The sequence below is a fragment of the Kwoniella pini genome, chromosome 1 (genome assembly GCF_000512605.2).
Source record: "Kwoniella pini CBS 10737 chromosome 1, complete sequence".
Lineage (NCBI taxonomy): Eukaryota > Fungi > Basidiomycota > Tremellomycetes > Tremellales > Cryptococcaceae > Kwoniella > Kwoniella pini.
Window position 1 is genome coordinate 2,483,518 of NC_091716.1, and position 15,263 is coordinate 2,498,780.

The 15,263-nt window shown below is 39.8% G+C and overlaps 5 protein-coding genes across 5 annotated transcripts; 2 read left to right on the forward strand and 3 right to left on the reverse strand.

The window, feature by feature from the left end:
• Nucleotides 1-421: 421 nt before the first annotated feature.
• Nucleotides 422-2,990, forward strand: I206_100945 (uncharacterized protein; the record flags this gene model as incomplete). The annotated part of the gene is made up of 10 exons (XM_019152161.1): nucleotides 422-892; nucleotides 976-1,119; nucleotides 1,187-1,349; nucleotides 1,406-1,740; nucleotides 1,813-2,158; nucleotides 2,221-2,252; nucleotides 2,310-2,358; nucleotides 2,421-2,489; nucleotides 2,556-2,584; nucleotides 2,673-2,990. 10 exons carry the CDS (start codon nucleotides 422-424, stop codon nucleotides 2,988-2,990), a joined length of 1,956 nt encoding a protein of 651 aa, XP_019014299.1.
• Nucleotides 2,991-3,289: 299 nt separating this feature from the next.
• I206_100946 (uncharacterized protein) lies at nucleotides 3,290-6,626 on the reverse strand (the record flags this gene model as incomplete). The annotated part of the gene is made up of 4 exons (XM_070202298.1): nucleotides 3,290-3,394; nucleotides 3,468-5,921; nucleotides 5,973-6,396; nucleotides 6,481-6,626. The coding sequence occupies 4 exons, from the start codon at nucleotides 6,624-6,626 to the stop codon at nucleotides 3,290-3,292; spliced, it is 3,129 nt and encodes a 1,042-aa protein (XP_070058399.1).
• A 1,405-nt stretch (nucleotides 6,627-8,031) lies between these two features.
• On the forward strand, nucleotides 8,032-8,484 carry I206_100947 (uncharacterized protein; the record flags this gene model as incomplete). Its single annotated transcript, XM_019152159.1, has 1 exon — nucleotides 8,032-8,484. The coding sequence occupies one exon, from the start codon at nucleotides 8,032-8,034 to the stop codon at nucleotides 8,482-8,484; it is 453 nt and encodes a 150-aa protein (XP_019014297.1).
• A 98-nt stretch (nucleotides 8,485-8,582) lies between these two features.
• Nucleotides 8,583-11,096, reverse strand: I206_100948 (uncharacterized protein; the record flags this gene model as incomplete). The annotated part of the gene is made up of 4 exons (XM_019152158.1): nucleotides 8,583-9,721; nucleotides 9,769-10,733; nucleotides 10,790-10,863; nucleotides 10,920-11,096. 4 exons carry the CDS (start codon nucleotides 11,094-11,096, stop codon nucleotides 8,583-8,585), a joined length of 2,355 nt encoding a protein of 784 aa, XP_019014296.1.
• Nucleotides 11,097-12,433: 1,337 nt separating this feature from the next.
• I206_100949 (uncharacterized protein) lies at nucleotides 12,434-15,184 on the reverse strand (the record flags this gene model as incomplete). Its single annotated transcript, XM_070202299.1, has 1 exon — nucleotides 12,434-15,184. One exon carries the CDS (start codon nucleotides 15,182-15,184, stop codon nucleotides 12,434-12,436), a length of 2,751 nt encoding a protein of 916 aa, XP_070058400.1.
• Nucleotides 15,185-15,263: the final 79 nt, after the last annotated feature.

Here is a 15,263-nt window from a genome sequence, read left to right on the forward strand (position 1 = left end):
TTATACGCTTTCATATACATGATTCTCCTTTTTTTAGCGTTTTCGTGTTTCGTTATTATCATATTTGATTTGGTTAGAAATGAATATATACTTGAGATTGTGCCGTCAGGAGTGTTGCACTTATATGGAGCCCCTCGGTGGAGGTTGTCCGATCTTATTTTGATCTTGACGATCGATGCGAATATGACATAAGATGATAGACTGAATGCGGTAAGTTGAGGATGTAAAGTAATGTTGTCAACAAAAGATAATTAAATAGATGTATGAAGGTTTTGGTCGATGTGAATCTCTTTTATTGATGATAGTTGTTACTCATTCTGAAAAAGTACATTGATAGATCACTGATTATAAGAATACATGGAAAACTAAACAACACAATTCATATAACGGAATTCAATCCATATTCATCAATCATAAAAAAATGAAGAAATCAAATTCAAAATCAACGAAAAAACCAGAAATACCTTTAACTTCATTAATTAAACCAGATTTAACATCACCTAAATCATTAAAATCAAATTCAATAGGAAAAGAAAAAGAAGAAAATAAAATAAATGTAATTTATTGGCATAGAACAGATTTACGTTTAAAAGATTTACCTGCTTTAAATAAATTATTAAATAAAAATGAAAATGAAATTAAAAAAATAAATAATTTTTGGCCAATTTGGTGTTTTGATCCAAATTATTTATATAAACATCGTGTTGGATTAAATCGTTGGAATTTTTTATTAGAATCTATTAATAATTTATCTTTAGAATATAAAAAATTAAATAAAAATCAAAAATTATGGGTTTTAAGAGGTAAACCTTTTTTAATTTTTAAAAAATTAATTAAAGATTGGAAAATTACACATATAGTTTGGGAAAAAGATAGTAATGCTTATTCAAAAGTGAGTCTTTAAAAATGTCCCCCCAAAAAAAACAAAAAAGGTTTTAATAGAATTAATTTTTGATTTTTAAACAAATTTCCTAGATAAGAGATGAAAAGATTATAACACTTGCTAAAGAATTAGGAGTAGAGATAATAACTACTCCTGGAAGACATTTATATGATCCAGATGAAGTTATAAAAGCTAATAAAGGTAAACCTACTATGACTTTACATCAATGGCAAAGTGTAAGTAAAAAGAAAGGCTTGTAATGCAATTCAATTCAATTCAAACTGATATTCTAGTATACCGCAGATAACGAGCAAAATGAAAGATATCGATAAACCTTTTCCAGCTCCTGAATCAATTCCTGATCCAGGTCCATCAGATCTAAAAGATCATCATGAGGAAAATTGGGGTGAATACGAAGGTATTGATTTAAATGCAGATGTAAGAACAGGCAAAGATACGTGTTTTGGTATGTTGAACTTCATTCAAAATGAGAAATAACTAAGTATTATGGGTTATGATCAGACTCTTTAACTGGACCATCTGATGATCCTTTTTCTGTACCGACTATGGAACAATTAGGATTTCCACCTGCAACAACCACAATACATGGAGGTACGATCGAAGGTTATAGGAGATTGAAATTATTCCTTTCTGATCCAGAAAAAGTATCTACATTTTCAAAACCACATTCTGCACCTACATCACTTGAACCTTCAACTACACTTTTAAGTCCTTATATTAAATTTGGATGTATAGGAATAAGAGAATTATGGTGGGGATGTAAAGAAGTAGTTGAAAAATGGAGAAAAAATGGTGGAAAAGGAGAAACGAAAGAACCTGAAAATATGTTTGGTCAGGTAAGTTCCATACAGTAATAACAATTTATACGAATTACAAACATTGATATTTGATATAATGTTTTCTTAAAGCTTCAATTTAGAGATATGTACGCATGTGCAGAAGCTGCTATACCTAATTTTGAAAGAATTAGAGGAAATTCAATTTGTAAATATATTGATTGGTCATTACAAAATCAATATGATAAGAATGGGAATGAAATTTTACCTAGACCAAAAGATGAAAAAGATGAACAAGCTGAAAAAAGATTTGAAGCTTGGAAAAAAGGTGAAACTGGGTTTCCATGGATTGATGCTTGTATGAGACAATTAAAATATGAAGGTTGGATACATCATTTAGCTAGACATAGTGTTGCTTGTTTTTTAACTAGAGGACAATGTTATATTTCTTGGGAAAGAGGAATGGAAGTTTTTGATGGTGAGTGGTTATCTCTCTTCAGTCTACTCGAAGCTGATGAATATTTCTTTGGGTGCATGTAGAATGGTTGATTGATTGGGATCCTGCTTCTAATGTAAGTTCGTTTATAGCAATAAGAATTAAAAGTCTGTTAAACGATAACTTTGCGTAGCCTGGAAATTGGATGTGGCTTAGTGCTTCTGCATTTTATTCTCAATATTGTATGTCTTTACTATCTTTGCTTCAAAAGATATACGAGGTTGATAACTAATGGATTCAAAAGTCCGAGTCTATGGTTTAGTTTCATGGCCACAAAAGACAGATAAAACAGGAGAATTAGTTAGGAAATATTGTAAGTGATTATTATTGGAATTTAATTTAAAAAAACAATTTTTATTGATTTTGTATTAATAATTAGGTCCAGAATTAAAAGATTTTCCAGATAAAGTAAGTTTTTTTATTTTTTCTATCATCTTTTTATTTTTTCTTTTTTGGAAGATGAATTTGAAAAATTAATAAATTATTTTATGATTAGTACATTTATTGTCCACATTTAGCACCTTTAACAATTCAAGAAAAATCAAATTGTATAATAGGTAAAAATTATCCTTTTCCAATTTTAAATGAACAATTAGAAAAAGAATTATGTATTTCAAAATTAAAAGATTCTTATAAATTAAATTTTAATGGAAATCATTTAGAAGTTTTAAATGGTAATGTAAATAAAAAATTAAAAGAATTACATGAAAATAATGGTAATACACATTTCAAAAAATCTGAAGAAAATGAAAAGAAAAGAAAAGCCAAAGGAGAAGGTGCATTAGATAAATTCATTAAAAGAGAAAAAAAGTGACTTTGAGAAAAAGAAAAAAAAAAAACAAAGTTGTATTATATTTATTTTGGTAATTATTGAATTTCATTAAATTAAATAGTAAAGCGTGAGATTTGATCTTTAGATTTTATGCATTTTAACTTCTCGCACAAGAAAAAAAATTCCACTTTTTCAGTATCAATAAAGCAGAATATTTCATCAATCCCAAGCAAAACGTCAACAAATCGTGTCATAGCAAATCATAATCTATACTTAGCAGTAATATTATTCAGTACGAAATATACAAGTTAACAAAGTGACGAAAACACTGCATTAATTGATTACAATCTCATTTCCCTCAAGATGGTCTTTGCCAACATCTGGTATTGCCATCCGTCTCCTCCTACCCTCCTAAACTGTATACCATGTAAAGGCATCCATGAGACCTGAAAGTGAGTGAGATAAGCATACGTCGTATCGCCAAGAAACAATAAAGCATGTGTCATATCGATGACTTACCTTGACAACAAATATCTCAAATCTAACGATCAAACTACTTCCCGCTCCTCCTGATTGTGCTAAAGCCCACGCATCAAGCTCATCTTCTTCTGCTGGTGGAGCACCCCCTTGACCCGGTGTAGACCTCTTACCGGGAGTTGAGGGCGTATCTCCCATACTGAATGTTCCACTCGATCCTGTGCCCAACACTTTTTGCGGTGCAGGTGAGGCATTTCGACTATTACTACCATTGACATTCGCTTTAGATGATTTTCTCCTAAGTGAAGGTTTTCGCTTTGTCCCTGACGATTGGTTTACCGAATGTAAACTTGTGTTCGCCTCATCTCCGTTAACAACACTATTGAGATCGATCGAAGGGATATGCACACATTCAAAGCCACCTCTAATTGGTCGGTGTTTGATGCCCAGTCGGTTGAGAACAGTTGACACGTCTTTGATGAGTTGCGCAGCCGGTTTAGTGGAAGTAGTAGATACACTGAACAAACCCTTGAGATAGACCGATTTGACATCTCCGTTCTGATGGGTCTCGTGTATCGCGTTAGCTCCAACTTCAGATTGCAAGTCAGGTTCGAGATTGGTATCTTCCGCATGGACAGATGATTGTGCTGGATGGTATTCGTCTGCTTCTTTGGGCGTGTTGAGCCAAGATGGTTCATGCTCGGTCGGCGTAGCCTTTCTCTCGCGTTGAGATGATCTTCTGCCAAGACCAGTAGCTCGACCGACTGTGCTTGAGATATTGGATATACTACCAACTGAAACTCTCCTCTCGTGCTTGTTCGATTTGTCTGACACTGTGGTAGCCCGTCGGTGATCTCCACCAGCGGTGAGCGGCATTGAGGGGGAAGGTGTCATACCTTGTGAAGGAGGAGTAGCGGTAGAGCTCGAGCGCGAAGGGGGAATCGAGGAAGAGGGTCTCGGTCCCCGTCCAAGCAAGCTGAACTTCTTGGTCAGACTTTCCTGGTCCGGGATTGGACTAGGTTGGAGTGACTGAGATGGTAAAGGAGGTTGGCTGAGAGAAGGTTGTCGTTGATGAGCGTGAGGTAGATCTGCAATGTTCGATTGTTCTTGGTCCGCTCGTGGATGTTGCATAACAGGATTGGGTACTTCTTCGGTGCGTTGGCGGGGTTGAGGAAGATATCCTGAATCTCTGGGTGTTTCGTACGCGCCTCCCATCGCATGACTCGAAGGTGGAGCTTGAAGTTGAGCTACTTGTCGACCGTATCCAGTGTTGTCATTACCGTCGATCGACATGTTCGACGAAGCGAAGTGACCTTTACCATAAACCCTTTCTCTCTCGACTTTTTCCCTCGCGAGGAAGTATATAGATATGAGCGGATCAAAGCCCCTCGTGGGATCTAGAGGTTCTTTCTCCTTCACGACAGGCTCCTCCACCTTCTTTTCCTCCTTGAAAAGCTTCTTCTTCGCAAAATCAAATCCGCTGAATCTCTTCTTCTTGGGTGACTCAGTCACGTTGGTGACGTCCATGCTGGAGGAAGACATCGTTGGACCTTTCCGCCTATCTTTTCTAGCTTCGTATTGAGCCACGCATGACAAGTAAGAGTCGGAAGTGAGGACCGAATGCAGATCGTCGTATATCTGTTCCGAAGACCCAAAAGTGAAACCTTGCATCATGTTGACAATTTCCCAATCTATCTCCTCCGCACGTAGAGGTTCCCGGTGGATGAGGCATGAGTCAGGCGGACCATCGTACCCTTTCGTTAAGAAAGGGTGACTAAGTACTTCAGTGAGATTTGCACGTTCCAATGGATTGGTGACCAACATCCGACTGAGGAGGTGTTTACAGTCCGCACTGAGCCAAGCAGGATATTCACAAGCTCCTCTTTTGATTTTGGCATGTAAGGCAGGCATACTTTGATCATCGAAGGGTACTTTTCCGCAAACTAGCACGTAGAGAACGATACCGAATGACCAAACATCGACTTCAGGTCCGGTATATGCTTTAGCATTGAGCAGTTCTGGTGCAGCAAAGTACAAAGATCCGCAGAAAGTCGAAAGGTGTTTGGATGGAGCGTATAGATTTGAAAGACCGAAATCGATAATTTTGATATTTCCATTTTTCGATATCAATATATTTTCAATCTTTAGATCTCGATGTACAATCGAATTTCGATGACAATAATCTAAAGCTGATCCAATTTGTCGAGCGAATTTCCTCGCTGCTCTTTCTCTAAGTCTACCATGAGATATAATATAATCTAACATTTGACCTCCGTCTATAAATTCAAAAACCATATAATGGTGATTTTGGTGTGAGATGAATTCACGCATTCCGCAAATATAAGGATGATGAAGTAAAAGGGATATATGAGCTTCTCGAATTGTACGTATTTCTTTAGATTCGTCACGTTGACGCTGTTTTTCTGCTTCTTCAGGCGTTTTGGGCTCTTCGCGACGTGTAGCTTCAGTATAACGGGGTATGATCTTGACCGCGCACTGAGTAATCTCGTAAGTACAGATGGCAACAGCTGAAAAGGGCAAACCTACTTTCTCCTTGGTCACCACATTGACGGCCAACTTGACTTTACCCATACTACCTGCTCCTAGCGTTTTACCCAATTGCCAATCTCCCACAATCCTGGTCTTACTCCTTCCGCTCCTTGACGCTGACGCACTGCCACCTGCTGCAGCGTTAAATCCATTTCCATTCGCTGTACTACCTCCGTGACCATTAGGCGCAAGCGATTCTCCGTTCGAAAGTTGCTGTTGATAATGCTGAGCATTCATACTTCGGGATACTACCGCGGCGGCTTCTTCGTTTATAGTAGGTTCTTGTGGATGAGCGGATGTGGAAGGGAATGACGAGCCCAGAGGCACGGGTGGATCGAGTGTTTGGGAATGTGAGAGGGAAGAAGGTCGATGGACTGAAGGTTCGGTTGCTGATCTATGAGGTGATCTTGATGGTGTTCGACTATAATTGAACGTAGCAATCAGTATAAATTGCGCTAACAACGCTCGGAGCGTTTTGAACATGAACGGATGGTATTCAACTCACCTTCGTCTACCGTCTTTACCTATGATGTAATCCCACTGGGCACCAGTATCTACCATGCCCATGTATGTCGGGGTTGGTATACCATCCGAGGAGAATGTATCTTGTGCAGCTTGGACGTGTGCCGGTAAAGGGTTGAACGATGTCATCGCTGCCCCGCTGTAAGCAGGTCAAATCTGTAAAACGACAAATCGCTTCTGCACGAAGAAATCGGTTCTATCGTAAACAATGCGAATAAGGCTAAGGGCTGTACAGTGGCTGTATGATAACGATTGTTGACGGATCAAGCGGATGTTGATTGATCAAATGCGATACACGTAAAGGTTGATCTGGGATGCGGGGTATGATTATAATCGAAAGGAAAGTCTGAAGAGTATCTTGGCAGATTCTTGATCTGTGGTCGGATTTGTCCTTCTCAAAATAGATGCAGTGTTCTACCGAGGTGTCATACTATTGAGCTCTTCTGATGCACTGTCGATGTTTATGATAGTACTAGGTTGAATATGGTGATATCAGGGATTCACTCGTAAGCTGTATTTGGTTACGGTAAGAACATATACGATTGATGCTGTCACTTTATATCATAACCCCTAACATATAATATAGACAGACCCTTACAATGGTAATCGCGTGGTAACGGAATCAATTCATAAACCTACATACAGTTACACGGCAATACATTCATTGTGGCAGTACTTATTCTGCTCATACAGATTAATTAGATCTACGAGAATATCAATACAATTAAATAAATATCATTTAAGCCTCATCCTTCCTTCTGCTCTGAATACCAGGTACTTTATGCTGTATCTTATGATCTGATTGGATTCTAGAATGCTCTAGAAGAAAATTGAATGCCCACCATGCTGCATTAATTGACTTCGTGGCGGTTTGCTTGGGTTTATTTTCAATCGACGTTGTACAGGTTGTGAGAGTTACTGGTTTCCCCCGATTTGTATAAGCTGATTTGGATGGGTCAAACCGTGAGACTGAGGAGATATCAGGTGGTATGTATGGCATATCGAACAAGTTATTACTATTTTATTGTGTGTTTAAGATTGTGATTTATACGCGCAGGGGATAATTAGGATGATCAGGGGAAATAAACACCAAGGTAATTAATTGGCTTGAGGTGGATGATTGATAATTGTAAGAAAGATGAAAGTCAAAAATTGAAAACATATGCTTTACAATCACATTTATAGCTTAAATCGTTTCGACATCTCATCCGAAGACCTTGGAAATGCATATTCGAGTCGATACTTCATCAAAGGATTAAGTTTCGGTTCTCCCTTGTATGATTCGATGACACCGGTGTGACGTTGATATTTCTTTTCATGACTTCTGACAGACTAAGACTGATACGTCAGAAAAACCTTTTAGACGAGGAATGGTGATACAATGTTTACAATGATTCGTACTACTAAATACATAAAGTTAGTTTAGGTTGCGGTTCATCTCTGAATATTTTCCGAAAACTAACCTTGTCCAAAAATCAAAAACAATAACCACACGTAATCTTTTCAAACTCGTTAAAATCACAAATTAAACATTATGCAATATCAAAATAATCCACCACCTCCTCCATATTCCAAATTTCCCAATCATCCAAACTTATCTCCTACAAATATACAATCAAATTCAGAAACTCATAACCTCAACAATTTTTCCACATTTCACTCAAACATGTTCGTAAACCCAAATTTGAATTCAAACATAAGTGAACAAAATGGTATTCCTCTTTTACCTGTACAAAATATTGATCATAATCAAAGTCAATTAAAAATTTATCAAAGAGCTTTAGAAGATTTTGAAAGATCATCTTCACCTTTTAATTGGGGTAAATATCGTCATGGTAAATTATTAAAATCAAATGATGAATTGGAAAATTACAAAATAACAGAATGGATAATTTGGATAGTCGAATTATTTGGTCCTCAGGAAGATTTAAGTAGAAGATCAGTAAATTCATCAAGCATTTACAACGTTCATGGAGGAGTATATTAGTGATCTTCTTTTAGAGAGTTATGGGAAAATATTTCAGTAAAATCGTTAAATTGTCAATATTTCCAAAACATAATATGCATTATGCGTTTTCTGAAGCATTATGCAATACTTATCTCTTCCATTTCTTCTTCCAACCCTTTATCTTGCTCATCGACCCTTCTAAAACCATTTCTTCTACCACTCTCACTTACTAAAGGACTAGCCAATCGTTCTTCATTATTCGTTTCAGAGTTAGTTCGAGACATACTTATACCCGTTGGAGAATTGACAAATTCACCTCCTGCGTGATTTGTTGAATGAAAGCTTGGTGAAGGTGATCTATTCCCACTTGTTCTATCTAATAATTCATCTTGAGAGGTCATTGAAACTACACTTGATTCTCTTTCTTTTCTACCTGGTCTACTTGAATTACCTCTAAATAGAGGTGCATCTCTTTGTTCATCTTCTCTTGTGAAAGTTCGAATATTCAGTTCTGAATTGTTTGCTGCCCTAGGTGGAGGTCTAATTGATTGAGTTGCAGCTATAACGCTTGGCGGGATGGAAATTAATCCTTCGGAATTACCTCTTGATAATGCCCGGGGAGTCTTTTCTGATGCAGATCCAATTGGTGATGGAGATGGTTCATCAAATGATGATTCTCTTGAAAGTGGTGAAGGTGTACGTGAAGGTTGGACTAATTGAGGTGATCTTCGATGTTCAACTCCTGCTAAAGCCAGCTTTTCTTCTTCTCGTTGTCGTTCCATCTCAGCATCTGTCATTCGAGGTGACCCGAACCTTTCAGCTCGTCCACCTTCCAAATCTATATCTACCATTTCATTCTCGGCAAGGCCAGGAGACAGTTTCGATGCTCTTCTTGCGGCATTCCCAGCTGAAACATCCAAGTTCATGACCCATCCACCTCGCAGCCCGGATTTCTCGGCCTGTGCAATAGCAGCCATAGCTTGTACGTCTGCTCTAGTAGGCAAGTCGATAGGCGAAGCGATAGGAGGAGGTTCTCTCCGACGAGACCGCGGTGGAGATCTGGAAGGAGGGGAAAGGTAGCCTGAGGAATCGGTCGTGACTCTCAACGGATGATCAACGGTAGCAGCGATGGGAGTGATTATTCGTACAGGAGAAGGAGCAGGATGGCGAATTTTGGGTATGGGCGGCTGTTCTGGAGAAGCAGGAGGGAGTAGAACATCGGAATCGTGCGGAACTGGTGTACCTGGACCAGGTGGAATGTGGGGCGATCCGACGACTACTCAAATTGTTAGCGGCGACACAACTCATTTACAAGACACTTACCTGGAATCTCTACTTGAGCAGCGCTTTCGCCTACTCTCATACCAATACCCAATCCCTCCACAGCTTTTCCTTTTCCTTTTCCTTTACCGACCTGACTGGGTTCGCTATATCCTGCCAAAGCCCTGGCTTCCTCTAAGCCCTTTTCGATGTCTTCCACGTCCAATCCTAAGCCTAGACTATCCCATTTTCTTACGGATTTGTCCCACCAAGCTTCAAGTACGTTCCATCCTCTATACTCTCCTGCCAACCGTAATCCGCTACCTGATTCACCGAAACTGCCTCCTCCATTATAACTTCCGTATCCTATATCTTCTTCCTCATCGGATGTACTTCCGTTAGATCCTCCATTCTTTTCTACCTCCCATCCCTCTCCAGATTCTAAATCTTCAACGAAAGATGCTAACCATTTTCCCCAACCACCCTCACCGTCTCCTCTCCAGAGTACACATTTTCTGTCGAAGTCTCGGCCGAAAACTATGACCTGACCCCATGATCCAGAATGACCAGGATCAAGATCCACTCCGACATAATTTCCCGTTCTATCACTCAGGAGGGGAATCCAGCCTCTACATGCATATAGCTTCTTGATCCAATTGGGAGGTACACTAGCCATAGTAGCTAAAACGGCTGCGTTGTTTCCTGCCATGGGATCATGTTCTGCTTGTCTCCAAAACGCCCATTCCCTCATGATGTCCTCCAGTGGTAAGAAATGTAATCCGAGGAATAATCCACCTGAACCAGATATGTTGGCACAAGCTTCTAAATCTTGACCATCAACTGCTAGTAAGGATTCTCTAACAGCCCGCGGGAGAGCACAGCCTAATTCCGCTTCGAAAGCAGCAAGTAAGTGGGGATTGGCAGGTCCATTGAGAGTCTCGAGAAGCTCGGGAAATGAATTGGCGAGAGCATTTCGCAGTCGGTGAAAAGTATGAGATGGAGGAGGGAAGTAATTTGGTGATCCAGCACTAAGCAGATACAGAGTTAGGCATTTCACAACCTTCCCGAAACAAGAGGTGCTTACAATGCATCTTTAGGAGGTGGTAGCAGACTACCTCTTCGGCTCGGTCCAGGTGATGATGCTGCACTGTCGGTGGTCTATATCAAACTTATAAGCTATACAATTCTGTGATGAAGATAGAGATATCACATACCAGACCACCATCTCCATATCCCGTGCCGTTCCCATACCTGATTCCTTGAGCTGTAGGTAAACTAAACGCGTCTGTTGTAGAATCCATGACTGAACGTCTGTTGGCTGTCCGGCTTGAGGATCCATTGGTAGATGAACTACCAGCAAAGAAACTTGATATTGATTGTAAGAATGGCATGGTGGAAACGCGAGGGATAGATAGGTCTGTGGTTGAGACTGGAGATCAGATAAGTCGTCAGGTGGAGAACGTTTCAAGAGATATGAATGGGGTTTGTGCGCGACTCACGGATCGATACAAGTTGCTGTAGACCTTTGATAGATCAGGAAGAAAGCAGAATCGGGCTTGGCGATAACAGACTAAATTGCTGCGAAACGCTCCAGACGAATGCTGGTCGCCTGTAGTTGATAGTTGATACAAAACGCTTAGATAATTCGCCAGAACATCATATCGGGTAGCGAGGGGGAGGAGCCTAGGAAGTATTGTTGAGAAGGGGTGACGGGAATGAAGAGAAGCTGTATTTTGAGATTGATTGTTATGAAAAGGCCAAAGTCTAAATGATTATCTTCTTCTAAGCGGGACGCGCTCTCAGATTTAAACTAATTCACTGACAAACCAGTACTCAAACCCTTAGCGTCATCACCCTACCGACACCTTACGTAAATGACACTATCATTGTTTTGATCACATTGCGATAGTATATAATCATTCACTTTGTATTCTTTTCATGATATTTCGTGGGCCAAGCGAACTGTCATTATGGCAGCAATGATGATGCAACGCGCTAAAGATGGTGAAGCTATCCACATGCATAATGCCGCCATAATGCACTCGATTGACGAAGGACAGCTAGTGTGACATGCCATACTACAGACGGGGCAACATCCTCCGAGCCGACCTAGAGGAGATGCCAGTACTCATACTTGTCTTAACGTTCTTCTAGCTGAAGTCAAAAGGTCATATGTCCAACTTTGTATCCGTCAATTATTGGGCATTTTTGGGACTCTTTCACAAGCAACAACGAACGATCGGATGGAAGCTGATTATACGATAAACCTGGATGGCCTAAGCTTACCGAAGCCCCGCTTGATCGGACTCACGTTTCGAATGCAGCAGCTGTCAGAGGTGTGAACGTAATAAGGACCTGAGTAGACCGGTGATGAGATCGCAAGCGGATGTCGCTGGTCGTAATTGCAAGATAGATGAGCTGAGTCAGGAGAAGAAGAGATCAGGGGCCCGGTGAAAGAATGGTATCTATAAGTGAGGGTTGCCTTTGACTTGTTACCTGCGGTCTCGGGTAGAGTGATGGATCGATTCCGCCGTGCTAGTATGAAAAACAACACGTCTTCATTCCTCTCGCAACCCACGTCGACATGACCTCTCATCTGACAGACAAATTATCAGTCCATACTGGGACAATAAGGGCCAACGAAGTCATCATCAAGTTTATCCCCTACTTTTCAGCAGTCGTATAACTTCGGAAAGGCATGTAGACGGTACTCATCGTATTTAACGATCTATGCATTCCAAAAGAACATGCCCAGTAAGAGCGCTCCTAAGAAAACCAGTGCTTGAGTAGTCGCATTTGCGAAATCTGTCTCCGGTATATCTAAACTCGGTTCACGTTGAGAAAGGAAGAATATACCTAAAGCAGCTAAACCCATACCTAATATTACTCTTGAATCACCGAATAAAACATCTTCGAGACCCCATACTAATTGTTCCGTAGTTTCAACTGCACCCACAAGGACAGGTGTAAGTCCACTTTGTACACCATCAATGGAAACTTCGGCATAAGGTCCAATGGTTGTCGTCCATTTGAAATGATAGTCAGCAATTAGTAATCCAATTAAAATCAAACTCGCTAAAATAAGTAATTGAATTATTGAAGCAACGTATTCTGGTTGAACATATGAATGTTCTGGATAATCTTTAATGAAGTCAATAAACAAAGGAAGCGAAACGATCAATATTGTTAAGAGCATATTTAATAAACGATTAGGATTAGTGGGACCTGTAAATTTGAATGAAAGAGGTTCCCATATTTTCTCTTCAACTATGATTGGCGGAGAATCAATTACAATCTCTTCTTCAACTAGAATTGGATTTCTATCACCTTGAGAATTTACATGATTAATTTTGATCTGAGGTCCACCATTTTGTCCATGTGTAATTGGTTCATTAACTAACCACTTTGATTGTGATTTTGATGGAATAATCTTTGGACTAGATCTGATAATTGGAGGTGAGGTTTTACTACCTAATATTCTTCCTCCAATAGGATTTCTAGGAGAAGTGAAGAATGTAGGTGGTGACCAATCATTAAAACTTGGTAAAGGGGATCTAAAATCATTCCAAGAGGGTACACTCTGAGGCAAGGAAATTCCTTTTCCCGCTCCTGATAATCCTATCAAAGCAAATAGAAGTAAACAACCTAATAACAAAGATGGATTTAACCATGATGAATTTTCACTTTCTTTCTTAGTATCTTTCTCTGCTTTTTCCCTCTTATGCCTTTCAGCAGTTTGTTCAGGAGTTTCATTCTTTCTTTTTTGTCTTTCAGCTTCTTTAGCTGCCTTCTTTTCTCTCTCAGCTCTTTCTTCAGGAGTTTCTGTCTTTCCACCATTTTTGGCAGCTTTTTCAGCTGCTTTCCTTCTTCTTTCAGCTCTTTCTTCAGGAGTTTCTGTCTTTCCACCGTTTTTGGCAGCTTTTTCAGCTGCTTTCCTTCTTCTTTCAGCTCTTTCTTCAGGAGTCTCTGTCTTTCCACCATTTTTGGCAGCTTCTTCAGCTGCTTTCCTTCTTCTTTCAGCTCTTTCTTCAGGAGTTTCTGTCTTTCCACCATTTTTGGCAGCTTTTTCAGCTGCTTTCCTTCTCCTTTCAGCTCTTTCTTCAGGTGTCTCTCCTCCTTTCCCATTTTTCTGATCTCTCCTCCTAGCATCTCTTTCTGCTTTCTGTTTTCTTCTCTCTTCTTCTTCCTCCTTTTCCTGAGCATCTTTTGCTGCTTTGGCTGCATCAGCTTTCTTCTTATCTCTCTCTGCCTTCTCCCTTTTCTTCCTCTCAGCCCTCTCTTCAGGTGTTTCTCCAGGGTGTTTCCCGCCATTGTCTCTGTTAACTCTTTCTCTGGCTTTTCTCTTCTCTCTCTCTTCTGGTGTCTCTCTGCTGGTTTCATTAGTTCTTCTATCTTTTCCATCTCTTTCTCTCTGTCTTCGTTCTCTGTCTTTTCTCTTCTCTCTCTCTTCTGGTGTCTCTCTGCTGGTTTCATTAGTTCTTCTATCTTTTCCATCTCTTTCTCTCTGTCTTTGTTCTCTGTCTTTTCTCCTCTGTCTCTCTTCTGGTGTTTCTCTACCTGGACTATTAGTTCTTCTATCTTTTCCATCTCTTTCTTTCTGTCTTCGTTCTCTGTCTTTTCTCCTCTGTCTCTCTTCTGGTGTTTCTCTACCTGGATTATTAGTCCGTCTATCTTTTGCATCTCTTTCTTTCTGTCTTTGTTCTCTGTCTTTCCTCCTTTGCCTCTCCTCTGGTGTCTCTTCATTCCTATCTCTTTTGCCCTTTTTATCTGTATCATTACGCTTATTCCTCCTCTCTTCAGCTTTCCTGGCCTCTCTCTCCTCAGGAGTTTCCCCTTTCCCACTGCCTCTATTACTCTTTTTGTTATCTTTTTCAGCTTGTTCTCTGGCTTTCCTTTTGGCCCTTTCTTCTGGTGTTTCCCTTTCCCCATTCCCACCATTTTTACCTCCCTTCCTAGGATCAGGCTTGCCTCCTTCCCTTGTTCTTCCTTTGTCTTCATCTTTTCCACCTCCCAATCCTCCATTAAGTCCAAGTAAGAGCAAGAAGAGCAAAATCAAAGCTAATCCACATCCAGACAAGTCAACATGATTTAATCCAGTACCCTTGGCCACATCTTCCTCTATTGTCTCATTCCTAATGATAGTATCATTTCTTTCAAATGTGCCCTTGGCACATTCTTCCGGATACAAGTCACAATAATGTTCTTTCAATTGTGAAGCTTGTGGGAAAGGTGCACCTATAATGACTTGTTGATTGCCATTGCCAGGTGGCAAGTTTGAATAGGATGGATAAGGTATCCAAGCTTCAGGTAATTCATCTTCTTCCTCTTCATATATATCATGTATGTTTATGTCTCCTTCTGGTTCTCCATATTTAACATAACTTGGTTGATCAGGAATGTAATCAGTATCATATTGAATATAGGGGTCCTGTTGGTCAACAAGAGGGATAGAGTCCTCATATATTGGGAAGGCTTCCATGATTCATATGATGCAGCTTAAGTGGAAGGGGAAGCAACAATTTTGTTGTTCAAAGTGTTGTATTTTGATTTTACATACA